At 48.0% G+C, this 26,688-nt stretch overlaps 5 protein-coding genes across 5 annotated transcripts; 4 read left to right on the forward strand and 1 right to left on the reverse strand.

Moving 5' to 3' along the window:
- The first annotated feature begins 2,761 nt into the window (after positions 1-2,761).
- On the forward strand, positions 2,762-4,443 carry DFJ58DRAFT_412501 (uncharacterized protein). Its single transcript, XM_041380279.1, has 8 exons — positions 2,762-2,932; positions 2,985-3,072; positions 3,126-3,217; positions 3,272-3,527; positions 3,582-3,618; positions 3,676-3,754; positions 3,805-4,124; positions 4,184-4,443. The coding sequence occupies exons 3-8, from the start codon at positions 3,136-3,138 to the stop codon at positions 4,415-4,417; spliced, it is 1,008 nt and encodes a 335-aa protein (XP_041243421.1). The 5' UTR covers positions 2,762-2,932; positions 2,985-3,072; positions 3,126-3,135; the 3' UTR covers positions 4,418-4,443.
- A 9,431-nt stretch (positions 4,444-13,874) lies between these two features.
- DFJ58DRAFT_791243 (uncharacterized protein) lies at positions 13,875-14,127 on the reverse strand (the record flags this gene model as incomplete). Its single annotated transcript, XM_041390307.1, has 1 exon — positions 13,875-14,127. A coding segment is annotated over one exon (253 nt), but the record flags the coding sequence as incomplete, so codon positions are not given.
- Positions 14,128-15,937: 1,810 nt separating this feature from the next.
- Positions 15,938-19,187, forward strand: DFJ58DRAFT_728542 (uncharacterized protein; the record flags this gene model as incomplete). The annotated part of the gene is made up of 12 exons (XM_041385599.1): positions 15,938-16,157; positions 16,229-16,447; positions 16,498-16,907; positions 16,973-17,191; positions 17,247-17,426; positions 17,497-17,693; positions 17,765-17,966; positions 18,016-18,176; positions 18,315-18,333; positions 18,388-18,485; positions 18,715-18,814; positions 18,882-19,187. 12 exons carry the CDS (start codon positions 15,938-15,940, stop codon positions 19,185-19,187), a joined length of 2,331 nt encoding a protein of 776 aa, XP_041243423.1.
- A 1,105-nt stretch (positions 19,188-20,292) lies between these two features.
- Positions 20,293-20,496, forward strand: DFJ58DRAFT_661193 (uncharacterized protein; the record flags this gene model as incomplete). The annotated part of the gene is made up of 1 exon (XM_041382196.1): positions 20,293-20,496. One exon carries the CDS (start codon positions 20,293-20,295, stop codon positions 20,494-20,496), a length of 204 nt encoding a protein of 67 aa, XP_041243424.1.
- A 3,962-nt stretch (positions 20,497-24,458) lies between these two features.
- DFJ58DRAFT_841900 (uncharacterized protein) lies at positions 24,459-26,188 on the forward strand (the record flags this gene model as incomplete). Its single annotated transcript, XM_041392762.1, has 7 exons — positions 24,459-24,672; positions 24,731-24,939; positions 24,995-25,165; positions 25,218-25,585; positions 25,648-25,755; positions 25,807-25,906; positions 25,991-26,188. 7 exons carry the CDS (start codon positions 24,459-24,461, stop codon positions 26,186-26,188), a joined length of 1,368 nt encoding a protein of 455 aa, XP_041243425.1.
- Between the last annotated feature and the right edge of the window lie 500 nt (positions 26,189-26,688).

The raw sequence follows: 26,688 nt of genomic DNA on the forward strand, positions 1-26,688 counted from the left end.
ATTACGTATGACCAAACCAAAGAACTCCACTCATGTGACACCTAGCACGCAATTGAGACTTCGTGAAACGATTATAGCTAGGCTGCTGCTCTATGCGCTGGCAGGCTGGGCAATTCATTTTGTCTGAGGAGCGTCAATGAACAATTTCAAACACCATATAAATAATAGAATCTGACTCATTCGGGATTAGTATGTTTTCTGAGGACAGGTAAACCGATTTCCTAAATATAGGAAGTAATGGTCTGATACTCCATCTTCATCTTTGAAACCGAGAGCTACTGTCTATACAGCAAGTTCTTATGGTGAGCCACTTGTTGGGTGATAGAACGATTATATCTTTGGATGGTGACCGGTGAGCTCCGAAAAGTGCTGCTAAGGGCCCAGGCTTCCATCTTGCTAAGCTGACCGAAGGGAACTGTGGCAAATCGCGATCATGCTTTGCATCTTTGCTAGTCCAAGAAATCCCCGCACTAGCAGTAAGCTCCACAAGCGGCGTAATCCCGTACTGGTTCAAGACCACACTGTGATGCACCTTGCCGTCAAAAAAGGATTGGGGCGTCACCAGTCAGTAGAACGTTTCCGAATTGGAAGCATATCGATGACTATTATCTTTGGGAGGTAGGTTCCGTATTGCGGTAGATATCTTTACAGCTAGTCGCATCGATCTTGTCATTCTGTCAAACGAAACATGATGAAGCTTTGGAGTGCCGCCGAGCCTAGGAGTCCCATGGAAACAATTGATCCGCTCTTCGAGGATGTGCTAGTGGACCACCACCATCAGAAAGTGTATTGGCGCAATGAATGCGTTTTGGGCTCCGCAATCGAGCAGCGCACAAAATTCCCTTGACAGTCAGTAAATCACTGCAAGATATTAGTCATTAATAGTTCTTGGTCAATCTTCCTCGATGTCAGTGTCACATGGGTTGATCAGCAACGTTGTATTTACCTGAGTTCTATCCGGTCCGAAGGAAATAGATAAAGTTTGAGCGGTGGCGCCCGGCCTTACCCGGCCGTGGCACGCCCATTGCGTATTACCAACACCTCCTTATCACAACCAACATACAAAAAACAAATGATCGTTGGTCTGACGCTATATTGTTAGACAAAGCAAGCTTGAGAGCACATGCTGCACCCTATCATATATGGAGCGTGCTGCGATCAGTGCTGCGACGCTAACTTACTAGGGGTCGACCGGTCAGCGCTCAGCGTTGTTGACATCTTGCTCAGTGCTCGGCCTCCAGAGCTCCAGGACCAAGGCTTATTTTTGCTGCAATCAAATCAACAGGGATAAAATGAAATCTTGTATGCTGTCAAATCTCCATGCACATGGTGGATATGTAGAATTCTGATCTCTAGCTTGGCTGTCCCTTGTATTTTTATGTTCTCGAGTCTAGTAAGGGACAAAAATGCGAATGAGAGTGAAATAGATCACTGCTCTGACGAGGCTCGATCAGTGAAGGTTTCAGAACACAAAGTGGAGTACATGCCTGAGCCAAGAAGAGGGTTACGGGTGGAGCATGCACATGGGGACGACACGAATTGGTTCCGCGGGATCAAGCGCTTCGTCCTCGGTTTGTATAGTCCGTTCTTAGTACTTGTTGATCTAGTCAGAAACCTCGAAAATGCGATGTGCAGTAGCATAGGCTTCAAGATATTTCATTATAGAGAGGGATCCTGATGCTATTTTTAGAAAGAATTCAAATAGACTTTTTGGATATATTTAGTGTAATAAGTGGCTCGAAGACGAAACAGAATACTCTCGGGTGAATGACAGGGTAAAAGTCTGCAATTTGGGATCCACAAAACACCAAGACTCTAAGAGTAGGTATGGTATTTAAGTTATTCAGTACTCGGAGAGACTCGGAAACGGAGGCAAAGGGAAAGACGGATTGTAAAGTACTCGGCCGAAAGCCTCGTAGAGTAAGTAATAACAAATGAGCGTTGCAATGGTTTAGACAGGAGTGAGAAATGCAAGCCAGAACGTATATTGCACGCCTGATTCGGCGCCACCGTTACACCAACTGGTAACCCGCAGCACCAGACCCGCACGCCACTGTGGGTTCCATGCGGGCACCCTCTAACAATATCAGACCCTACCGTCATGGTAAGCTGAGGGTAAACGTTGAACCCGGGCACACATCCCGAACTATCCAGCGGGCTCGAGTTCCCGGACACCATCGAACTCTCAGACTTTTTGGTTGAATTTCAAACGGTGACAAAGTGACACCAGCTGTAGGCATCGCGGAACACCTTCTACGTAAAGCATGGTCATCCATTACATAATACCACCTCTTTGTACGTGCCGTAAGCGCCATTCCGTCTCTTGTTCCCCGCTCCTAGAGGCATAACCGCATGCCGACCCCGGGCCCTTTACGCTGCAGTGGTTGTCGCATGATTTCTCCTTGGAGTAATGCTCCTCGCATCTATATTCTAGCATGCTTCTGCCAGTGTGGACTCAATTGACAAGGTTCACCCTTATTCAATCGCAAGGGACCAGGTGACCAGGTCGACCAAGGGTCGAAACTGATCTCGCTAGAGATTTCTATGTAAGTAATCACGGCATCCAGAGAACCAACCGTGTTCAAATTGTGAATCATTAGTATTCTCGCTCTACCATTACCCCAGGTTACGGCTGGGCCTGGCAAGTTTTAGCACCATCGTAGACCATCACCTGTGAAGCTGAGGTACATGGCGCGAAGGTTCACGTTGAGGTTAAATGTACAAAAATGCGTATACAAGAACCGAGCCTTGACACAAGCTTGGAATCGGCAACCTCAACATGTAGTACAGGGCAGGCTTTGAATCGACTACAACGCTCGAGATCAAGTAGCCTGTCAAAAAAGCTAACCCCTTCAAGTTCAGCTTCACTGGCCTGTTTTATCTTGGCCTTATGTACAAGCTCCCGCATGTCAAAATTTGATGTTTGTTGTCTGTGAGTGACATTTCCAACCGTCAACGTCAACTTAACCTCATGTGTGCGACAGCTTGCTCATTGTTTTCATAGTAGAAATTTTACCCGAGTTCTCATATAATGGCTGCTCTCCACTCGTTTTCTTCATCACTTGCACCTTAGCAAGTACTTCGTCTCGGTGTCTTGCTTAACCTCTTATCTGTTCTGTCACCAGATCCGGTGTCATGTCATCTCAAGCCCCACAGACGAATCTGTCCATGGAACGATTTCGCCTTGATGGAATGATGGTAGCATGTGCATTCTATGGTGTGTTTTCGTTCGAATACGACAATGTGGAAGTTGACTTATGTATTGTAATAGGCGTATTCTTTCTCCTTACAGTGCAAGCCTGGATTGTTCTCATGCAACATCCTCGATATGGGGGACAAATTGCAGATCATCGTCACGCGCTTCTTTTCTACGTCTTCATCACGTTCGTATTGGGGACGATAAGCTTTGGTATGAACGCAAAGTATACAGAGATGATTTGGATCGATCTTCGTGACGCGCCTGGTGGTCCGCTTGCGCTAATCGAGGGCTTCATGAGTTATCGGATTAATTTTATAGCGCTTACCACGTAAGTGTCCTTGCCCGTTCACCTGCAGACCTCTAGTATTGACGCCCCATCTAGTGGTCACATTCAGGGGTGGTTCATGCAAGCTCTGCCCGTGAGCCTCATAGTTCCCCAGAACGTCTGCTACAAGCCTGATGCTTGACATATCTAGCTCTACCGATGTTTTGTGATATGGAATTGGTCAAGGTGGGTGATGGTCCCAATGATCACACTCTATGTTGCCATGATCGGTGCGGTTCATCATTCACCAAGCGATGACAGTCACTAACATCTCAAGCAGGTTTGTCTATCACTGTCCTGTACCAGGCGGGGACCAATGGTTCATTTTACAACAACCCCATCGAGCTCGCCTACCTCTGCATCGAAGCCGGGCAGACCGTGATTTATACCATTCTCGTGACGAATCGCTTGTTCGTCATGCGAGGGCGTATGAAGCAGATTATGGCCCAATATGATTCCAGCACATACGATGCCATCGCCCTCATGGTCATCGAGTGTGCGGCGTTATACTCGGTCTTCGCTATTATTTTTATAGTGTCCTTTGGTATGCATTCTGACGGTGTTGTCACTCTATGCTTCCTGTCTATTGGCAAAATCCAGGTAAGCAAACAAACCTGAGTTACACCCGTTTCTGACATCAGTCATCTTTATTGGACTAGGGCATCGCTCAATTGTTCATCATTATTCGTGTTGCACGGGGGCGGGTGGTTACACACGAGTGGTCCACTCAAGACACTGCAATAATTACAGCTATAGCATTTACAGGGACTGTATCGGGCATTACAGAGGGAACCGACAATGAACGAATAGGCAGGCCAGAGCGAGACGTCATTCAGTTGTATGGTGATTCCGACTCGGAGAGGGCAGCGGAGGTTTCAGTGTCTGTAGCCTGAAATTGGTTTGTATGATAGATTATTAAATAAAATTAATCGTTCAGACCCAAGCCGATGATGTGGTTGCACATAACATTCGTTGTCCTTTGGGGTCGAAGACCCTATGTCGGACATAGTGTAATCTCTTATCGCAAATGAATGGCAAGTATGAGCAGTCGAAAGAATGATTCTGATTGGTCAAGGAATGCCGGACAAAGATACGTATTATCATTGACCTATCTCGCCGATCAAGCACTGATCCCGGTATCCAGTTTTGTGTTCCCCCATGCACGATGAGACTCTGAATGTCTCTCAGTATCCATGAGCCCGGCTCCAGCCTGAATGATTGTCGTATCACTTATCATAGGCCGTATGCAACAACGGCCCTTGGAATTACACATTGCCAGCCTTTCCTATGCCAAAAAAATGACAGGGACAGAGTAAATCAATCCTGAGGTCTGCTAGCAACCTGCTGGCAATGCAAACGTCATCTGTTCGAAGGAGTGTTCTGGCAAGTAGACAGGGAACATTTAAAGGCAAACTGTCCCCTTCAGATTTATTTTTTGGAAGCCCATATCACATCTCACAAAGAATGCGTCTCTCCTTCATCCTTGCCGTTGCTGCCGCTTTCAGGTTGACAATGTCTATGCCTGTCAATGAGGATATGTTCCTACACCTTCTGCGGACCCACCGGAATCGGAGACGCCGGAGAATGCTGCCCTGACCTTACCTGCCAGGGGATAGTTAACGCCTTCACTGTGAGTATGAGTAGTTTTCATCTAACTTCATGACTCACCGGCATGGTAGTGGTGGGTCGCATATTTTTGTTTACAGCCTGAGTGAGCGCTGAGCGACAGTGAGTCGTGTTTTCTGCTTTCGCATTGGTGCAGTATGGTTGACCACACGACATGTAAGTAGTTTGTTGCTGAGTACTGATTGCTCAGTTGTCACGGTGAACGAGTTTCACCCTTGAAGACGCTAAATTCGAGGAACATCTCTTTAGTTCAAAGTGCAGTAGTACAGACTCATCTGAAGCTTTGACCTGGCCCGTGATTCATTTCCATTGGGATTGGCTTATTCGTTTCAGTCCAAGCCAGCGCTGCGTGACATTCACGGTAATGAGCTTGAATGAGTCTTAAGTAAGCCACGAGTCAATGGAAGATCAAAATGGACCCGACCCATCGTCCGCGTCATCTATCGTCATGCGTCATAACTGGACAAGAATAGTTGGCACCGAGGCAATCAACTTGATTTTCGCAATTGCAGGTAGTGCTGCCGTGGTCCGGTTCGTTTTTTTTCCGGTCCGAACCAGAACCGAACCCAAAAAATTTCAGTATAGGGACTGGCCTCGGATAAGTGAAGCCCAAGCCAGAGTGTCCAGCAGAGCGTCACGAGGCGGACCACGTTCTTAGCACCCGCTGTAGTCACCCGTCTCCTAGGATAAGAGTCTTGCCAAATCGATTAGAATCGTGCCCAGAAGTACACCCAGGATATAAAAGCTGGTCGTCATCATACACTACCCTCCCATCCTCAGACAGATCCATGGTCCACAGCAGAACACACACGAAAGGAGGGTGGCAGAACCTGGCAGAACTCACGTAGTCTGACCAATGTATCCCAAGAAACTCGAGCTCTTCGTCATCCAGACAACTACAAACAGTTAACTATGTACAGGACATGTCGACATGTCAACTAACCAGACAATACAGCGTGCTCCAACTCAACAGCATTCGCGTCGACGGTGTTTGGTGTAGACAAAGCAGAAATGGTGGGCATCGAGGACGGTGGTAAAATATGTTGCGCGCTGGAAATGGAGGTGAAGAAATGAAGGGTGATGCACCACTACTAGGCTTTGGAGCAGGACGGCCAAACCGGGTGTCGTAGGGAGGGGAAGAACTTAGTCTGGGAACAAGCAGATGTGAAAAATTGTCAGTAGCATATACATAGAATAAAGTGAACAAAATGTTGGACTGATCAGGGATGCAACGGTTCGCCGCATGAACAGACAAGGACACCCAACACTTTTCTCCCCTTCTGTTATTCCTCTTTTCCCTTTGGCGTCACGCACTCATGTCATGCCGGTACCTCTCCATGCGTCCTGGGGTGAACGCTCAGTATCGGTCAGGTCGAGGTTTGGCGTTGGGTGGATGCGGGGAATATGGGTGGTGACGGTGGTGTTGTCTAAGCGCTAGGAATCGAGAGTCACTCACATCAAACAGTGCACCGTCCCAATCGTTGGACACTATGCATGGGTGTGAAAGATAGTAGTAGATCTACGGAATGTTAGTACATTTGCATGAATGAGAAGTAGGTCACTCACCGAACTCTTCATCTCCATGATAGAGTAGCTCATCCCATGATATTCGAAGTTCCCCAATAACTTCTCCATGGCCTAGCATTTGAAGGGAGCGCTAGCCTTCCCGGTGGAAAAACGGAGATGCTGGAGGTGGTGTAGAGGTTGCGGAATGAGAGGGTGCGGCGGCGACCTAAAAAAGGTTGACGACGTTGATGATCCGTATATTACGTTCGGTGGGTGCGATGAGGATGGGGAGAAGGGTGAGAATTAAGATTGATGCTAATGAAGTATTTTATGTTTAAGTATAATTCAACATGATGATTACAAAAAGAGACTTGCGGGGTGAGCAAAGAGCTAGAGAAAAGCATTGAATTAATTAATGGCGATGATTCGTGATGCTGGAGAGTGGATGCAAGTCCCGAAGATCACAGTTTGACGTCGAGGCAGATGCATATCCAAGTCGAAGTCGATAAGGGTTAGGAATGGTTCGAGGATGCAAATCTCTGGTTAGCTACGAAACTGAACGTGAGAATCCAAAGCTTTCACCTCGTTTGTACGGGATGTAGAGCAATTCAATTATATCATTCAATGAGTGATCATTCTGTCAGTCTGCTCTGCTACGCCGGCATCTGTAGCGAGGACGAGGACAGCAAGTTCGAAGCGAACTAGACAAAAACTTGTTTATAAAATGCATCTTTGTCATTTTGTACTGCGATGGATTTCAACACGTAAACACCGACATTCTATACTTACATAAATAACATTCTGAATCATGTAGATACAACGCGAGTAACATGAAAGAAAAGTATCAATAAGACATAACAGGACAGAATGACATCCACTGCATAAAATCGACAGTTTCAGACCCGGGACAGAGATGACCCTGTAGCTTCAATGAGACGTTCCTTTGTGCGCAGGTCAGGTGCCGAATACACAAAAATCATTGGGAACATACCTGTGCAAGTTTCTGCCCTTCGAATAACGCAAGGAGGCACGACCGCAAGCCCTTCAAGCACCACTGCCTTTCAAGCCAGGAGAGGAGGTGGCGATCCCAGAAGACCTTGAATGCACGGTTGAGCATGTCGTCCGTTGGACTTGGAGCTCGTGAGAGGTGGAAGACCCAGTTTTGGCATGCGTACTTCAGAGCGTCAGACGCTGATCGACTTTGATCCCGTGCTTCGTTTGCGAAAATCGTGAATGCGGTCATAGCATGAATGACCTCGATGTCTGGACAATCTTGTAGGGATGTAGAGATGGAATGATCCTGGGGCCTTAACGCCAGGAACACTGGAAACATCAAGAAGTCTGGTAAGCTCTTAAACTCCTGGATTGCTTGGAAAACTGGCGGGAAAGGCAATGGTGGGATGATTGCGCACTCGCTGATTGTTTGCAACGTGTTCGAGAAGTCTTCCATCGTCACCCAGACAGATGCTGCAGGAGTCAACTGCCATGCTTGACCATGGGGGGTCTGTAGCCACTCTCGCCCACCCTGGGTCTGCAGCCACTCTCGTCCGTCCATGGTCTGCAGCCACTCTCGCCCGCTCATGGTCTGCAGCCACTCTTTCCCACTCTTGGTCTGCAGCCACTCTTGGCCACGCCTGGTCTGTAGCCCACTTGGGGTCCGCAGCCACTCTCGCCCTCCAGGGGTTATGAGCCAATCTTGTGCACTCTTGGTTAGCAACCACTCTCGCCCATTGTGGGTCAGTAGCCACTCTCGCCCGTAAAAGGTATGTAGCCACGCATGCCCGAGCGGAGTCTGCATTTTGCGCTGCCACTCTCTCCCGCCCTGTGTGCGTAGCCATTCCCTCCCACCTTGTGTCTCCAGCCAGTCTCTCCCATTCTTACTGTCCAGCCATCGTTGCCTGCTCTCGGTGTTCAGCCACTTTTGCCCGCTGTCAGTGTCCAGCCATTTTTGTCCGTTCTTGGTGTCCAGCCACTTTTTCCCGCTCTCGGTGTCCAGCCACTTTTGCCCGCTCTCGGTGTTCAGCCACTTTTTCCCGCTCTTGGTATCCAGCCATTTTCGCCTACTCTCGGTGTCCAGCAACTTTTTCCCGCTCTGGGTATCCAGCCATTTTCGCCCACTCTCGGCGTCCAGCCATTTTTGCCCGCTCTCGGTGTCCAACTGCTTTTTCCCGCTCTCGGTGTGCAGCCACTTTTGCACCGTCCATTCCAGCCACTTTTGCCCGCTCTCGGTGTCCAGCCACTTTTTCCCGCTCTCGGTGTCCAGCCATTTTTGCCCGCTCTCGGTGTTCAGCCACTCTTTCCCGCTCTCGGGATCCAACCATTTTCGCCCACTCTTGGTGTCCAGCCATTTTCGCCCGCTCTCGGTGTCCAGCCACTTTTTCCCGCTCTTGGTGTCCAGCCATTTTTGCCCGCTCTCGGTGTTCAGCCACTTTTTCCCGCTCTCGGTATCCAACCATTTTCGCCCACTCTTGGTGTCCAGCCATTTTCGCCCGCTCTCGGTGTCCAGCCACCTTTTCCCGCTCTCGGTATCCAGCCATTTTCGCCCACTCTCGGCGTCCAGCCATTTTTGCCCGCTCTCGGTGTCCAATTGCTTTTTCCCGCTCTCGGTGTGCAGCCACTTTTGCACCCTCCATTCCAGCCACATCTGCTCACCCTCGGTGTGCTCGGTGTGCAGCCATATTTGCCGGCTCTCTGTGTGCAGCCATTTTTGCCCGCTCTCGGTGGGCAGCCACATTTGCCCCCTCCATTCCAGCCATTTTCGCCCACTCTCGGTGTCCAGCCACATTTGCCCGCTCTCGGTGTCCAGCCATTTTTGCCCGCTCGTGGTGTCCAGCCGCTTTCGCCTGCTCTCGGTGTCCAGCCACGTTTGCCCGCTCTCGGTGTCCAGCCATTTTTGCCCGCTCTTGGTGTTCAGCCACTCTTCCCCCCTCCATTCCAGCCACTTTTGCCCGCTCTCGGTGTCCAGCCACTTTTTCCCGCTCTCGGTGTCCAACCATTGTCGCCGGCTCTGGAGCCATTCTTCGCCACTCTGGGTCTGCAGCCACTCTCGTCCCCTCTCTGTCTGCACCCATTCTTGGCCGCTCGGGTTCTGTTGCAGCCACACTTGTCCGCTTGAGGTCTGAAGCCACTCTTCCCCGCGTCGGCTCTGTAGCCACTCTCCTCCAGTCTGGGTGTGCAGCCACTCTCCCCCGGTCTGGGTCTGCAACCATTCTCGCCCACTCGAAGTCTCCAACCAGCCTTGCCCGCTAATGGTCTCCAGCCAGTCTTGCCCATTCCAAGTCTCTAATGGCATTTGCTCGCCAGTGTCTCCGGCAACTTGTCGCCGTTTCTGAGTCCACAACCACCCTCGCCCGCTCTTCAGCCAACTACTCCCTCTCTCAGTCTGCAACCAAATGTCCCCCGCATGGGTCTGCAGCCAATGACCCCCGTCCAGGGTCACCAACCAGTCTTCTCCCTTCTGGGTCCGCAGATAGTCTTCCCCACCTTGGGTCTGCAGCCACGCACGTCCGTCCGAAGTCCCTAGCCAGGACCGCAAACCCGACCCGCGTACTCCCCGAAGCCATAACAGGTCCATGAGAACTTGGAGCGGCTCTGGTGGCTCAACGATGAAGGCTAATGATTGTTGCAAGTTCCGGAGGTCGTGGGGTTCCATAGACTGGTTCTGCGACTTCAATTCCAAGAGCGCATCTATGAGAGCAGTGCGTTCTGGAATGTCTTGGATCATCAAGCGGAAAGAGGAATAAGCGAGCAGGGAATGTGATGCTGTGATGGGTTCTAATCCAAGGAGGCTGCAGTTTGAGAAGTCTGAAACATAGTCCCGAATGGACGAGTGGTAGATATTCGCGGGGAGGCTGTTGTCGGCGGGAACATCCATGAAAGATCGTAGCTGTACCAGTATGGTTGCGACATCACTGCCTTGACCAGGGCCAAGGAGTTTCGAAATCTGTGAGATCGGCAGAGGGTCTGCAAGGGCAGCAACAATGGACAAGTGCTGATATGCCCGGTTGGGTTCCGAACAGGTGGAGAGAATGCAGTTGTATAACTTGAACACCTCCGTTCCAGGTAGCAGTTCATGAGTTAGTTCGAGCATGAGCTTAAGGCGATCCCGGGGATCATTGTATCCGTCATCGATAAACTTCATCATCGTAGATGCCACGATGAAACGTCTCCCAGCTCGACTCGCCAGCCGCGTGAGTTCATCTGCGGTGGGCTGCGGGAAATCAGGATGACGACCTCGCGACTCTGTGAAAGAATACTGCAAGAAAAGATAGATATCTTTGTCAACATCATCGCCGTCTAACGAGATGGTGCCAGCAACACCCTCCCCAGAAGTGTTCACCGGTATCTCGCACACCAGCGACCGCATCTCCTCTTTCTGAATGGCTTTACGGATATGCTCTTCTAAGCGACTCGTAAGCAGAATGTGGATCACAGGAAGATCAGGATCACGAAGGGCTTGGCCAAGGAGAGAGATCAGATCAGCGACGGTTTCGGGCTTGCATTCATCGAGGGCATCGACAACAAACACCGGAGGTGGACACTCGTGCAGCCTGGATTGCAGGTGAGAGAGAGGTTGGTAAAATAACGCCTTCATCTGGTCGCGAAGAGACTTGCTGGAGTCTAGAACCGCAGGATTCTCGCGGATAGCTCTATTCACGTCCTTCTGGACGCTGGGAAAATTGGTCGCCAGCTGGTAAGCAAGTGTCGCAAAGAAATGACCGGTCGTGCTGCAATTCGTGTGCTTGCGCGAGAAAAAGAATGTTCCCGCGAGCCTTGTTTCGATATTCGTCTCCTCTGTCACTTTCAGACCTTTCATCCTCTCAGCTACTGTGAATGCTACAGCAGATTTTCCGACGCCTGCCGTGCCATGCAACCAAATGATTCGACTCTTCTTTTGTTCGTTCAATAATCCGTGGATGAATTTGAGAAGGTCCACTCGGGTCCCTTCCAAACATTTCGGATGGGGCTGGCGTTCAGGGGAATCATATTCAGCACCCAGGACAGCGACACGGGACAGCTTCTCCCAAGGTCCGGCAGATGTTTGAGAAACTGTTGATGAGGTCAAAGAGCGCAACAAGGGGTAAGAGAAAGAGATACTAACACTGATCGTAGCCACTCATCGACAGATCTTGATATTAGAATGTCACACCGATTGTGGGTTGGAAGGAATGGAACACGGGAAAGCGCTAGTTGGGTTCAACACTATAGTTAGAAATTGTAACGGTGCTCGTTATCTCGGAGGGGATAACGTACGCCTACGAGGTTAATTGGATGATCAAAGTTGAAGCTGCAAATTCGATCTTTTGGGTCCGGAGGACGTTGCGATATGTTTTGAGTCGTGAAACGATACTTGGGTATCAGTCTGCCCAGTAAGCGTGTTCTACTGGGCAGTAAAACGATCGAGTATTTAATGGAGATGGAGATGTTTAAACAGGATGTTTGCAAGAGAATGGGCACTTGGTTGCAGTATTCAAAACTCGCTGGATGGTGGTTAGATGCAGTCAAGTTGAGAGGACCCGCGGGCGCTTGTCTGGCTGCACTGGCACGACGAGGTTGCTGTGTAGTCTCACTGGTGGCACCGGAGGTTCCGGTTATTAGTTATGTGTCCATGTCATCAGTGTATAGAATTTTGAGTGGATCCAAATACAGGATGTCGAGAGTAATACTTGTAGGGACAGTACTTGGTCCAATTGCAATCAAGACAGGCCTAGGGTGGTATAATCTACTCACCGAGTATATGTTCATTGAAAGTCGTAACGACCAGATTTGACAAGAACGGAGTCAAAATCTGAGATGCAACTTGAAATTTTGAAAGACGACCGAGTTGCCTATCTCCGCGGCGTCCGATGGCTCGATTAGGATATTCAATATTCAACAGTGGCACAGCCCGTCTATGAGGGTGGCATCCGCCAGGCGCCTAGACTCTTCCCAATTCCACTGGCTTTTATTTCAAGTTTGCATCCAAATACCTATAGCTCTCACTTCATGTCAAAAGCATTGACTGTGCACGTGTGGCATTGCCCTCCTTGACCCGCCGACCCAGAACTATTTGATAAACCCTTAATATTGACCACACCAGTGCATAATCACGCACCCATATCATTGATATTTGAACCGCATGTGATCATCAGGCTCAAGTGGCTTTGTCTTCGCATACGAGGACTGTTCATCCTAATGCATCGGACGTGGTTCATCAGTGCATTTGTACGTTCATCTATGTGCATACGACATTGTGCTCCTTGACCCACTGAGGCGATCTCAACCTGGCTGGGCTGATATGAAATATCTAAAAATGCTCAACCAGTATAAGTGAGTCTTGGCTCTGCCTAGCTGCTATACTCGCAGAATGCAAGAACGTTCGACCCTAAAGGGGACTGCTACTGAACACAGAACCAGATGAAAGAAAGACCCTTGAAGTGCGATGGATGCACGAAAGCGCAAGAAGAAAAGCGAAGTGAGCGTGAAGCGCGAGAGAGCGCACTAAGGTAAGCGCGAGCGTGGGAACGTGAGCGCTAAGGCGCGCGTTGTGCGGAGAATACTGGATAAGGAAACGGATAAGGAAGCGGATGTGCAAAGCGGTGCAAATGCGAAGCAAGTGTTATAATGAGTGCGGATAAAGGTCTAGTATAGGCGGATAACGATAACCATTGGAAACACAAAGTGCGCCCAAGTGGTGACTACTACTTTAAGGTAAAACCCAATAGTGAGGGAAGTACAGCAAAGGGGAGTAATAATGATGGAGTAGTAAGTCAGCAAACTTTATACTATGGAAATCACATTGGAAGCGGAAGGGATAGGAGCAATAAGCGCTATGAATACGTAATGACATGTAATAAACACTGCAATGCTTGTTTACAAACCACGAGGCAAGGGATATGACGTACCAATGAGGTGGGTGGACATAGAGGGACGTTCCTGGATGATAGGCGATGCAGGGCGATGCAGGGCGATGCAGGGCGCTTGCAGGGCGCTTAAGCGCGAGAAAGCGCGCAAGGTGCACATGTGGGAATGCTGCGCATTGTGCGGGAAAGTACCGCACCTATGGCGCATTTCGCAGGAAAGCTGCACGTTATGTGTAAAAACGACTAGGGGACATGATAGAAGTCGAATATAGCTGATGGTGCGAGTTGTGCATTGAAGGCCAATTGTCATGAGTTGTGAAAAGGTGCGAAATGTGCCCATATGTGCCTGCAGAAACGTGAGTCTCTACACCACAAACCCAAAAGTACTTGATAAACTCACTTGATGCATACCACACAAGCACATATGACCCAGTCAAATTGACCAGACCAGTGCTCGCATACAGAATCCACGCAGTCATATCATGGACCAGTGTATAACCACACAGAGATGCGCATACCACGCAGGTAGCCCATTTCCTATCCACACGGACGAGACCAAACATGATCATGATGCATGATGCGTTGCTCACAGAGCAAGTTGTGTACCAAGCATACGATGATGACTTCGAGGGAGTCTATCAATGCTTCTGTGCGTTGCGCAGCGTGACTCAGTCTCCCTGGGTTGTGAACCGTTATCCGATATCAGACCTATGGCTTATGATTCATAGGCCATCGCTTTCAAAAGCTCTATTGTGATGTCAAACTGTTGTCATACGCTGTCGGCTGGATCTCGCTGCACCCTGAGGCGTGTGTGTACCTACACAGTGAAGTGGAAGCTCATCGGGAGCACATCCTGTCAAATCTAAATGCCAGTAATGGTATTCATGAAAATGTATCCGGATCTGGTTGACGTTCTGTAACGCACACGCTTCTTTCATGTTTGCCATGGTCGTAAGTTGTTATATGTTTGTTCCATATCTCCATGCTCATGGTAGGATTTTGCAGGCTTGCCTTCACTGTTGATGGTTGTGTTTCTGTCAATGCGAGGCAGACCCCTTGGCTCATGCCAGGGTTTATCGTCTTCAATTGGGGCCCTCGGGCCTGTTGATGATTATCACATGATTTTTTGCCCCTCCCTTCTTCGCGAAGGGTCTTTGTCTGGATATGGTTTTGCGCGTTTGGATTGAAGATAGGTCTCATTGTCATATTCCTTGATACTTTACATTTGTTCCATGTCTGATAATGTATAATGACACTATTCATCTTGGTCACTGTGGGCGTCTGCCCTCCTTGTTTGTGTTCCTTCTGCCTACACCGTGCTTTGGACTCTAAGCGTTGAGTTTGAATGTGCCTGCAATGTTGAAGGTCAGGCAGACCTTCAAACTATTTTCCTCAGCCAGTTCAAAGTTCACTGACGCTCAGCGCTCATCTCCTACAGGTAGCTTCATGCATCCTGAGCAGACAGAGTCCTGGGTATTTCAATGCCTCGCTACCGGCTGCAGTGGAGCCCGGCCATAATCAGCTGCGCAATGTACCAGAACAACTGAAGATCCCCAACGACCTTGTTATAGCAGAGGAGAGTGCTCCGAAAGCTTTTTGGGGATGGAGCAAACTTACATTCATCACTGAAGTCCTCTCGCGCGTGTGCCTGTCAAACGTTGGAGTGGGCTATGCCCGAAGACTCTGCTATCGAAGGACAACAAAGACCTGAAGGCCGCTACTGCATGCGGAGGCTCTAACAACTCTCTCCTTGGCTAAACCCGGCTCAAACACTGCCAAACACCGCCAAAACTCTCCTCTACTCCCGCCCCCTGCCTGGGGGTCCCCTACTCCATGTGCCCCCCTTTGAAAACAGCGACACCCTCATTGCCAACACCTCTGCTTATCACTGACACTTCCACTGTTTTGTCTCCGTCTTCATCTTCGCTCTCTCCATCTTCTTCATCTTCTTCTATTATTTCTGTGTCTTCGTCTTGTTTCTTCATTCGCATGCTCTTGATTACTCCCGTTACTATCTGGGTCGTCGGTTATGTCTTCGTCTTCTTCGTTCTGTGCCTCTAGTTTTCTTCTTTTCTGCTCTTCTGCTAACTTTGTGCCTTCTCTTGGGTGGAATGCTCTTAGGTGTCGTGCATGGAATTCGCCAGTTATGTCGGAAAATTCCTTAGGTACCTTGCAATGATTCCAAATTGAGACATCATTTAGCCGTATTGCATCCGCAATGCATGATCCTTCCAAGGAACCATGGTATATTCTTAGATCAATCCAAGGAAGGCGACATTATTTTGGTAACTTGCAAGGGTACATTTGCGCCTTCCAAGCGTTCGGTTATGTCAGCAACTGATTGCAATCTCATTCCGATTATACCTCGAACGATTTTTGATGTCGCATATCTGAATCCACTCCAACACTTCATTCTGTTTATATTATACACTACTACATATGCCTGCACTCAGAAACAATGCCGCAGGTCCAGGGCGTAAACACATGCAAACTTCTGCATCTACCATCAAGGTCCAATGTCAATATTGTAACGAGGCTTACACATCCAGAGGCATCAAGTCACACGAGAAAAGCTGCCTTCGACGGAAGGAAAAGAGGAAAGAGGACAGAGAATTTGCACGGGCTGCAGTACACTCAATACTGAACGAAGGAGAACACAGTTCATTGTCATTTTACATTTTGATCTCCTCTGAATCAATCACTAATAATCATCGAAATTTTTCGCATCAGAACATCATCGCAACAAGAAATATCACCCCACTGGTGCATCTGCTCAAGCCCCTGTGCTTGCAGACTCATCAGGAGGTGCAGCTGCAATGGAATCTGTTCCTACTACTGTACTTGACTCAGACGTGTACGATCATGACGTTGGTGGCCACGATTATCCTGCTGCAGGGCTGGAAGGGGGTCTTGATGACACGCAGAGCATTGAGGCTGAGGCACGACAATGTATGTGTTTGTATTTTGACCCGAGTCACATAACTAATATCATTCATTAGGTTCCAACTCTGATACAAGCATGGCTAGCGCCTCTGCAGGGGCAGCACCTCCTCCAGGTCTCATTCCAGTTTCTGCCGCTACAGCAACGACATCAGCCCGTTCCGACACATTTAAGACAGAATTCCATCCCCACAGTGGTCGCCCTGAAACTGTCGAGACGTTTTCTGCTTACGGGGGTGGATTGGCAACACGTTCACCCATTGTTGATGATACACCTTGGCACCCTTTTACTTGTTGTGCAGACTTCGAGTTCGCTGAGCTCGCTCACAAAGCCGTGCTGAATAAGGACCAGACTAACAAGCTGTTGAAGTTCATCTGGCGAGTTGCAGATGGACACACAAAGTTTTCGTTCAAAACACACGCAGATGTTATGACCGCGTGGGCTAGGTTGTCTACCCAGTTGACACCAGTAAGAGCAGTGTGACTTTATTTTACCTTTGTAACAAGTGTACATGACCGTGTTTAATTATACAGTTCCAAAAACACATTATACCCGTTGAGTACAAGAAGGAGGTGATCAAGTATGAATTTTATTCGCAGCCTTTGTGGGACTGGGCAATGGACCTATTAGCCAATCCGTTGTTGGCTCCGCACTTTGTCTGGGACGCTCAGCAGCTTTATAAGCACGATGGGACTTGCTTTGAGCGCTTCTTCCACGAGCCATGGACGGGAGACCGCTGGTGGAATCTCCAAGTCTGCCCATTTTTTATATACTATGTGACTAACTAATAAATTTCAATTCGTTTAGTCATCATTACCTGAGAATGGAGCGCCATTTGCGTTCATACTATATGCCGACAAAACTCATCTCTCGTTGGCTGGTACTGTCAAAGCATACCCGGTAATCGCCCGTTGCGGGAATCTACCAGTTGATATCAGAAATGTTGATGGTACCGGAGGAGGGCGCATGGTCGGGTGGTTACCAATTGTAAGTCCTCCCATTGTCATATGACTCACGCTCAACTGGAAGAATTGATGGTCTTTGCCCCTTGTTACAGGTTCCCGAGGACTCAGACGAAGACAGCAAACTTTCCTATACAAATCTGAAGCGTGTCGTATGGCACGAGTCATTTTCAATCCTACTTGTAACTATCATACTCTTATCTGCAACTGGCTTCGCACACGAGTGCTACGACAGAACTCAACGCTGGCTATTTCCCTTGATTCTGATCCTATTAGCCAATTACGAAGAGCAGTGAGTGTCCATGTTTTTTATCATTGACACGTCATTTCTAATACAAATTATTTATATTATTATAATATTAGGTGTGTGATGGCGCTAATACGGGGCCTCAAATCTGGCTGTCCTTGCCCCGTTTGCCTGGTCCCAAGAGAAGCGCTCACCGACCATTCAACAACTTACCCGAAGCGCACCGTTGAAGATGCACAAAATCGGGTCGCGTTATGGTCCAGAGACCATGTTGTGGGCGAGGCAGAACTGAAAAAACAGAGCTTGAGGCCTATCAAGGTGCGTGATTGATGTGTCTTTCTCACTTACGTGATCTCACAACCATCAGAATGCATTTTGGAAGGTTAGGCTGTCAGACCCGCACGATGCGCTCTCGCAAGATCCGCTACATGTTTACCATAAGGGAAAGTTTGGTGATCACTTATTTGATGAGTGCAAGAAACACCTCAAGGCACTGGGACGTGTTGCTGAGAAGACGGTTGATGAACAGTAAGTCCCTTCCCAGTCGTTACTCTATTATCAGCGTCTCATATGTCATTAATTTTAAGGTTTGATGTGTTTCTGCGATGGCGAAACCTCAATCATTTTGACCGTGTTACCAACATCTATTTTACTGACAGCAACAAGGTTCCAGGATATATCTAAGGTACGTTCTCATGTGCTATATTTTTAAACTACTCATTTCTCATGGTTTTGATAGCAAATCGTGTACACAGCACAGAACGTGCTCACACGTGCGGAAGATGAAGCTGGCTATGCACTTTTAAAGTGCATAGTGAGCTATCTTCACATTGATATGTATGTATCTCTTGATGTTCATACTGAAAGTACTCTTGCAGCTGGAGAGGTGGAGATCCTCGTGTTTCAGGAACTGTTAGACATAAGTCGTGTCCAAATCGTTTGTGCCCATCACCATGACTCAACACTACTATCACACAGGAATATATTGAGGCCCTTGGCAATTATGCAACGAAAATTGGAATTTCCCCAAGGCTCACACCTCAAAGCATGTATTTATTGACATTAGGGAGAAAGGAGCAGCTCGAAACTTCAGCACCAGACCGAATGAGAAGCAACATGGACCGATTAAACGTGCATACAAATTGCAAACAAACGGGAAGGATATCGTGAATCAGGTACTACTTTATTAGATCGTGCTTTCTGACTCATTGTTCATCCTTTGCATATTACTAGATACTTCGACTAGATCATATGACATTTGTCTCCAGGCTCATCTGGAGCCGCATCGACTACCTTGATGAAGAGCGACATAAGGTCATGCTCTCAGAGCGAGAACTTGAGGAAGAAGACCTAGATGATCAGCCTTTTGGCGGACATATTTACCTTGGCACCCCACAACACTCACTAACCCTTTTGCAACTCAATGAAGAGAACACCTCCAACCCTGCCTTGCGCAGTTCCGCAAGAAACTTTCATTGTTCCTCAACAACTTTCTACCTGCCCACAACATACCACTTCCTGACGGAAAAACGTGGCTAAGACTTTCAGCACAAGATACAGTCAGTAACATTCATTTCACTGATAACTTGCTCTTCTTAAACAATTGCAGGTCCAGGAGCATCGGTTCCTCAAGGTCAATTATGAGTCTGTCATGGATTGGAAGCTCACTACAGACTATTGCGGTGTAACCCGAGCTTTCATGGCCATGAGTGACGCGACTGTGCCCTGATTCGCACCAACGACAAGGACAGCAATGACAAGAATATTTTTGTCGCATCTTGTTTATGTTCAAGCACACAGTTGGCAGCAATGTTTTAGATCTTGCTTTAGTTCAAACTGTTAAGACCGTACTCAAGTAGTATCAGATCCGAAGGGCTTCGGCCTCAGCTCGTGCGCTGTGCCCCTTTCCCAAGTCTTGCCCCTTATTTCAGAGAGCTAAAGTATCGCGTCTAGTGAGACGGATAAGTATTGTAACGGATAAGTCTTGTATCGCAACGGATAAGTATTGCAACGGATCCGTTAAGACTTCTGGATATCGAACATATAGAGTAACGGCTAATCCGGATCGGATCCGGACTAGAAACTAACGGGTGAGGACTGTCCGAAGACAGAGGCGGATATGTAGACTATAGGAATCTATCCTAAGTCTCGGAGTAGACAAGAGTAGCGTACTCAAGTCTGGACGGATAACAGAGGGACTTAGAGTCCAGACGGAATGAGTGCAATCTAAGATGATATTCGAACTGATCTACTACAGCGCATATACAAAGGTTTATATACTACGGATAGCTAACGGAATGATCAATAAGCAAAGGTGTGAGGCTATGTACAAAAGTATAAGCAAAGTCTAAGTGGAGCGTATTGGTAAGTCGGATGGATCACGAATCATGAACCGGGAATGAAGTACAAGTAAAAGCGGATTCGTAAGTGTAGCGGATCAGTAAGCAAAGTGGAAGTAAAGGATAACCGGTATACCGGTGTACAGGAATACCGAAAGGAGATGAACAATAGTTAGAGTTATATGAACAGGAAATGAAATAAGAATCAAAGCGGATCTGTGGACCGGACGACGGATATGTTCATCGGATCTGGATCGGATCTGTAACCGGATATATGGTATATGACACAAACTATGGATGCATGAATGGGTCCACAACGTATTATTGATCAACATTTGCGACTGACTCACTTTTGCGCGCGACCCCTGGCTTCGTCAGAATTCATCATGCTTCACTCTATCATTCATGGTGTATTAATTGTTCCGGACTTTGCTGTTCCCGGAGATCATTTCCTTGTTGATTATGTAGACACTGACATATTTCTTCATTCTCAGAGACGACTCTTTTAACCCATCCCTCACTGGACTGAACTCTACCATAGATATCACTGTACTTTCCATATTGCAGACACTGTACACACAATCCTGGCAGGCTGCTTAGACCCCTATTGTACAATACTTCTCTCTTGGACCTCTGCCTTCCCGCAATTCTGCCAGCTGTATTTTTTTTTCAAGTGCACCCTTGTCTACTACCTTCCTGGAGTTCCGCTTACCTTAGACTCTTGATGCCCAACCACAACATCGCAAATGGAGCCAACCTCACCAAGGCTCAACGACCCTACCACTTCAACACTTACTCCCAAACACGTTTACGATGTGTCCCAGGATCCCTACGTCCAAGCCCACTGCTTTCTCAACTGTTATGGCAGCATGGACACTATGTTTTGGGCATCAGGGAGAGGGAAGATTATGACTAACAAAATCATTGATGTTCGTCGCTTATTTCTCTTGCTGTGTCCCAGTGCTTCATGGAGCCTAACTGATTATATGCACTCCCTTTTTCCAGATCCTAATCAGTAGTGGCGCACATGTATCCAGATATCTTATCCAAGTCGCCATACACCATTATGCTAGGTCTGCAAACCATTTCATAAAGACTGGATGCCAATTTCGCTCATCATTTGCCACTTACTGTTGACAAATTATAGGGAATTGCAAGCATTCATTGAAGGAAAACAGACCAAGCAGACCGCTCAGGTCCTGACTGTTATCAACATTGTACAATCTAGGGCCTTTTTGCTGGTATACAGACCTTGGGTGGAGGTTTAGAACTGTGGTGCGGTTACTTCCAGCAAGCTCAACATTTCTGGGACAAGGTATGTTTGTGCGCTGGACCTCTGTGCAGTTCCAGTAATTCAGGTGTTTTTAAAGGCAGTTCTGTCATGCTCATCCACTGAAATAACTCGGTGGCTACCATAATTTATTTGGGCACACTCACGGCGCCCTTGTACAGGACCCACTTGTCTATGAGCCAGAACACTCATTCACTCTCGCAACAAGGCCCGACTCCTCACCACGTTCGGGTGTTTCAGAATATTATTAATAATAGGTTTGTCATGATAATAATGACATTGATGAGTCACTGACATGTGTACTCATCATGCGTTTCTTATGATGCTGCCCTCTCTTGGCAGGGTACAATTGTGCACTGGAAATTACCACATTGACACCACACATGGGTCATTACGCGTTACAAGTTGTACTTGGACATTTTTGGAGCGTAACAGGTGTGTATTTTACTTTTGGGTTGCTGATTTGTGTGTAATCGCTACTCGTGCTACAGGTTTAGTATGTAATTGTGCGTGGTGTCGCCCTCGAGTCCCCAAAACATTCTGAATTGCAATGCTCGCCTATCAGCGCAAGACCCAGTCTAAGATCGTGAGTTTTGCATATAAACTCGCAGTGATACTAATACAGATTCCTCCAGCTCCACTCAATTTCGAGTCACCAGTCCTCTCACCTTTGCGCATCATGCCACAGCATCAAGATCTACCAGAGTCCAATGCTGAATTTGACTCTGAGTCCTCATCAGAGTCCAACTCAGATGACTCAGACGAAGAACTTGTACGTGTCCGCACCACAATCGCAATCGCACCTGTAGATGCAACACCTCAGGAGCTCCATCAGTCAAGCCATTCCATTCCTATTGAGTTTGATAATACAGTTTTAATCAGTCGGTTCACAATTACTAGGCTCTCGAGGTCACTCAGAAGTTGCTACTCAACCTGTGTGGTAGATACCAGGAGACTATGAAGAGGAATGCACTGTAGAGACTCGCGTTTCTGTGGGCTCATATGGGCTCATTTTACAAATTCTGACAACTGGCCTTCATGGCACAACTCGCACCATCATCCACTATGACTTCCACCATGGAGTGCACCACTTCCTGCGAAACGCGCCATAGGTGCGACACTTTCCTGCACAACGCGCAGTATTCCCACATGCGCACCTTGCGCGCTTTCTCGCGCTTAAGCGCCCTGCGTCGTGCATCATCCAGGAGCATCCATCCATCGTCCAACCAGTCCCTTGGTATGTCCCTTTTCGTTATCTGACTATATTTGGCATATTACACTTCCTATTTCGTCATGGACCCTTACTTTACATCACTTTACATCACTTACATACTTAGAGCGCTCCCTATTCAGCTCCGAGCCCTGGGAGAGCGCTTAGGTAGAACTTACATGCTCTCATGTTCATTTTACACCCAACTTTTCCACCTTAGCTTCCTACCACCACCTTCCTACCACTCAGTATCTATCACCAGTTAGTTCCATGCAATGCATGTGTCCATCATCATCTTGAGGCCCTAGCATCAGTCTATAGCTAGTGGCACTATCAGTATCCGTCTAGATCCGCACTTTTCCTCTTATCAGTCTCAGTATACATCTTCTACACTTGTGCACCACTTGCACTACCTTCCTGCGCTTCGCGCACTTTCGCACTTCACTTTCCTGCATGCACCTTCAGCACGTTTCTCACGCTTTCACCGCCATTCACCAGGGTTGTTCAGCATCATTCCGTGGATCCTTGCTTTCCTTGCTTCCCCTTTAGGGTCAAACATTCTTGCATTCTGTGAGTATAGCAGCTAGGCAGAGCTGAGACTCACTTATACTGGCTGAGCACTTTTCTTATATGTGCCTGCCAGGTTGTGATACCCACAGTGGCTTTCCTTTTTACAGCGTGCTGTACTACAGCCACATATTGCAGTAACATATCTCCGTATTATACGAGTGGACGGACGTGCATAATATCCCGTATGATACGGGCCAGCGGACCATGGGCCGAGGGTAGATATATCCTCGACTGTGACGGATGGGCCGGGAGTGTTATTATTCCCGATGGAGACGGGTGGGCCCAGGTGGGGAATATGTAAAGTAGATGGGTGGGCCGATGGACATGAATTTTCAATAGACGGATCGGCCGAGGTAGTTGGATATTATGTAGATGGGTGTACCAAGGTAGATATGTATCAAATAGCCGGGTATATCAAGGGTGCTTGTTATCACATAGACAGGTGGGCCCAGATATATATCATATTAGACGGGTGGGCCGACGAATTAATATTATTTTGTAGATGGGTGGGCCGAGGGAGTGGTAAAAGATGTATTATATACAGGTGGGCCGACGGGAGACATATATTGCATAGATGGGTAGGCCGACGTGGGGGTATATAAGATAGACGGGTGGGCCCAGGAGAATGATAATTGTAGACATGATGGAGCTCAGCTAGTTGTATATCATCCAAATCAAAGGAGGTGATTATTCAAAGTCATCTAATGATGTGGTATGGCACGGAGCTTTGCAAAGGGGTGAAGTGGAAACTCGAGCGAAGTGTACCGAGTTCCGAGACCCGGGTCTCGACAAACGAATATGTGATGTCCAGCACACTTCCGATCATCTGGTATCTCATTGAGCAATGGATGATAATAGATCTTTGAAAGCCAACATCATCCAAGCCTACCAAATGCCAAGTTCCGACCACCGAAAATTGAGTGAAGTGTACCAATATCTGAGCCCCAACTATCGAATCCTGAAAATCGACCATCGAGTCCCGACTATCAAGTCCCGACTACCGAGTCATGAAACCCGACGCCTGACCATTGAATCCCGACAATCGAGTATCGAGTCCCGACCAACGAGTCCCGTATATCGAGTCCCGACCATCGAGACCCGAGACCCGAGACCCGAGACCCGAGATTCGAGACAAGTTCCAACTATGGTGTCCTGGGTATCAAAATCGAGTGAAGTGTACCGAGATCCGAGGCCCGGGTCTCGACAAACGAGTATCTGACATCCAACAGACTTCCAATCATGTGGTATTTCATTGAGCAATAGATGATAAGAGAAATAGATCTTTGAAAGCTCAGATCATCCAAGGCTCCCTTATCTGATCCTCTCAATCTCCACCCCCTTTAACACCAAAGTGCGGACATTCAGGATTCAGCTTCTGATCTCACAAGATCAATTCAATCATGGATGTTTCTTCCACTTCCGATGATGAAATAACCCTCTTGCGCACTTGGGCCCTGACTGTCACTCATGTGGCATGTGATTATACGGAACAGAAATTCAATGCAGAGAAGACAGGAGGAGACCCAGTTATACCTTCTCCAAACCTAGACACTGATCTGGTGATGGCTTGTGATCAATTGGTTGATCGGCTCATAAAGGCATATAAAAATCCCAGTGAGTCTTCCTGCAGATTCGGAAAATTCGTTTTATCAGTCAAATTGCTTCATCACAGTTCAGATGCCGATTGATATTGCAAGATATAGCAAATTGATCTCCCCAAAGGACACGGGGCGTAATGAAGAGAGAGAGGAAAAGTTGCTTGAGAGGTGTCCTCCTGGCCATGAGGGCACAAAGTTGATCGACATACCCGCGACAATTCTTGATGCATCCGGTGCCATCATCGCATGGTACCTCCCAGACGCCTTGACCGATGCCACCCAGGTGTGTTATATATATTGTGACTGGATGGATATTGAACATCAAATGGTACGTACAGAATGAAATTTGGGCGGCCTCGGATTTGCTAGCTCCCATGCTCGAACAAAGCATAAAGCTCGATGGGATTTGGCGGACTAATCAACAGTGGTTCACACCAAGCTCGGAAAATGATGTCCTAACTCCCGGATGCGTTAATTTATCTCCGGCATGGTTTCAGCAGGGGCACGAGGTAGGATCTGATGAGATGGCGATCTCGGTAGTTAAACTCACCAATCCCATAGAATCAGTCCGATCCGGAGGTATCTGCATCATTGAAGGGACCATCCTCCGAGAACATCCTCAAAGCCATTGCGAGGCCAGCAGCCATTGCCACAGCGGCACTCAGGGTGATGCATCCTGAGCAGTACTGGGCAGGGTTGCAAGCCTTTGCGAGCCTCGGAGAAAAGGCACGAAGCAAGGAACTGCCGAAGATGTCAGAGACTCTCCAGTACTGGGCAACGGTGTTTAACAGCCTCACCATCATATGCAATCGGGAAACCCCGAATCATCGAGACCCCTCATCGATTTCCGAATGCTTCGATATTCTCACTAGCGTGGGGAATTATTCTAATGCTCGGATGAGTATGCCAAGCCTGCAGCTAGAGTTAAGGTACGATCCGGGGTGCATGATTGCATTTTCGGGAAGGATTGTCAGACACGCGGTTCATGCAGTGGAAGGGGATCGGATTGCCTGGGCATGGTATATGAGGGATGCTGTTCATGTTTATGCTGGGATTCCGTCGTGTGGATGGGCAAGGTTGGATTGGAAGAAGTAGAAAGGTAGTTACCCGTGTTAGTACCCACCTTCAAATACATGATACTAGATGTCAGGCACTCCATACTCAACATTCGGGTTTCGGGTCTTGATAGTCGGGACTCGATATTCGATTTCACCGACTACCGAGTACCGGGTTTCGGGTTTCGGTACACGGTACCCGGTACTCGGTGATTCAAGAAAACAACTCCCAAAATTGATGAGTGTCATGTTTTGAGTTTTGTTTCGATTTGTTTCGAGTGTCGAATCTCGGGCTTCGGGCTTCGTGTTTCGGGTCTCGATAATAGGGACTCGATACTCGATGGTCGGCACTCACATCTCGGGCTTCGGGAGTCGATTGTCGGGACTCGGGTTTCAAGACTCGGTAGTTGGGACTCGATAGTGCGGATTCGGGTTTCAAGACTCGGTACCCGGTACTCGGGTTTCGGTACTCGGTGATTCAAGAAAGTGTCGTGGTGTTTGGAGTTTTGATTTGTTTCGTGTCGAATCTCGGGCTTCGGGCTGCTTGGGTTTTGGGTCTCGATATTGGGGACTCGATACTCGATGGTCGGCACTCAAATCTCGGGCTTCGGGAGTCGATTGTCAGGACTCGGGTTTCAAGACTCGATTGTCGGGACTCGATGGTTGGGACTCGATGGTTGGGACTCGATAGTCAGGCTGTGGGACTTGATTGTCAGGACTCGGTGGGGACTCAAAACTCGCAACTCATAGCAATGTTCGAGTTTCAAGTCTCGTCTCGAATCTTGGGCTTCGGGACTGGATATCCGGGACTCTATGTTTGGGACTCAATATTTGGAACTCAAGATATCTGGATCTCGATGCTCAATATTTGGTATGCAGGACTCAGCATATAGCAATAGGTCAGATATTCGAAAGTCAGTATGTAATTTTCAGTACTTATTTCATCATGTACAGAATTTAGACTTCAACATTCTGAA

This window comes from Suillus subalutaceus, assembly GCF_016647625.1.
Source record: "Suillus subalutaceus strain FC151 chromosome Unknown DFJ58scaffold_60, whole genome shotgun sequence".
Lineage (NCBI taxonomy): Eukaryota > Fungi > Basidiomycota > Agaricomycetes > Boletales > Suillaceae > Suillus > Suillus subalutaceus.

What these genes read in the sequence shown, in the direction of transcription:
- DFJ58DRAFT_412501 (XM_041380279.1), top strand. Translation starts at nt 3,136, where the DNA reads ATGTCATCTCAAGCCCCACAGACGAATCTGTCCATGGAACGATTTCGC. An exon ending in GGTTCATGCAAGCTCTGCCC is followed by an intron (nt 3,619 to 3,675) that starts GTGAGCCTCATA and finishes TGACATATCTAG; the next exon opens with CTCTACCGATGTTTTGTGAT. An exon ending in TGTCTATTGGCAAAATCCAG is followed by an intron (nt 4,125 to 4,183) that starts GTAAGCAAACAA and finishes TTATTGGACTAG; the next exon opens with GGCATCGCTCAATTGTTCAT.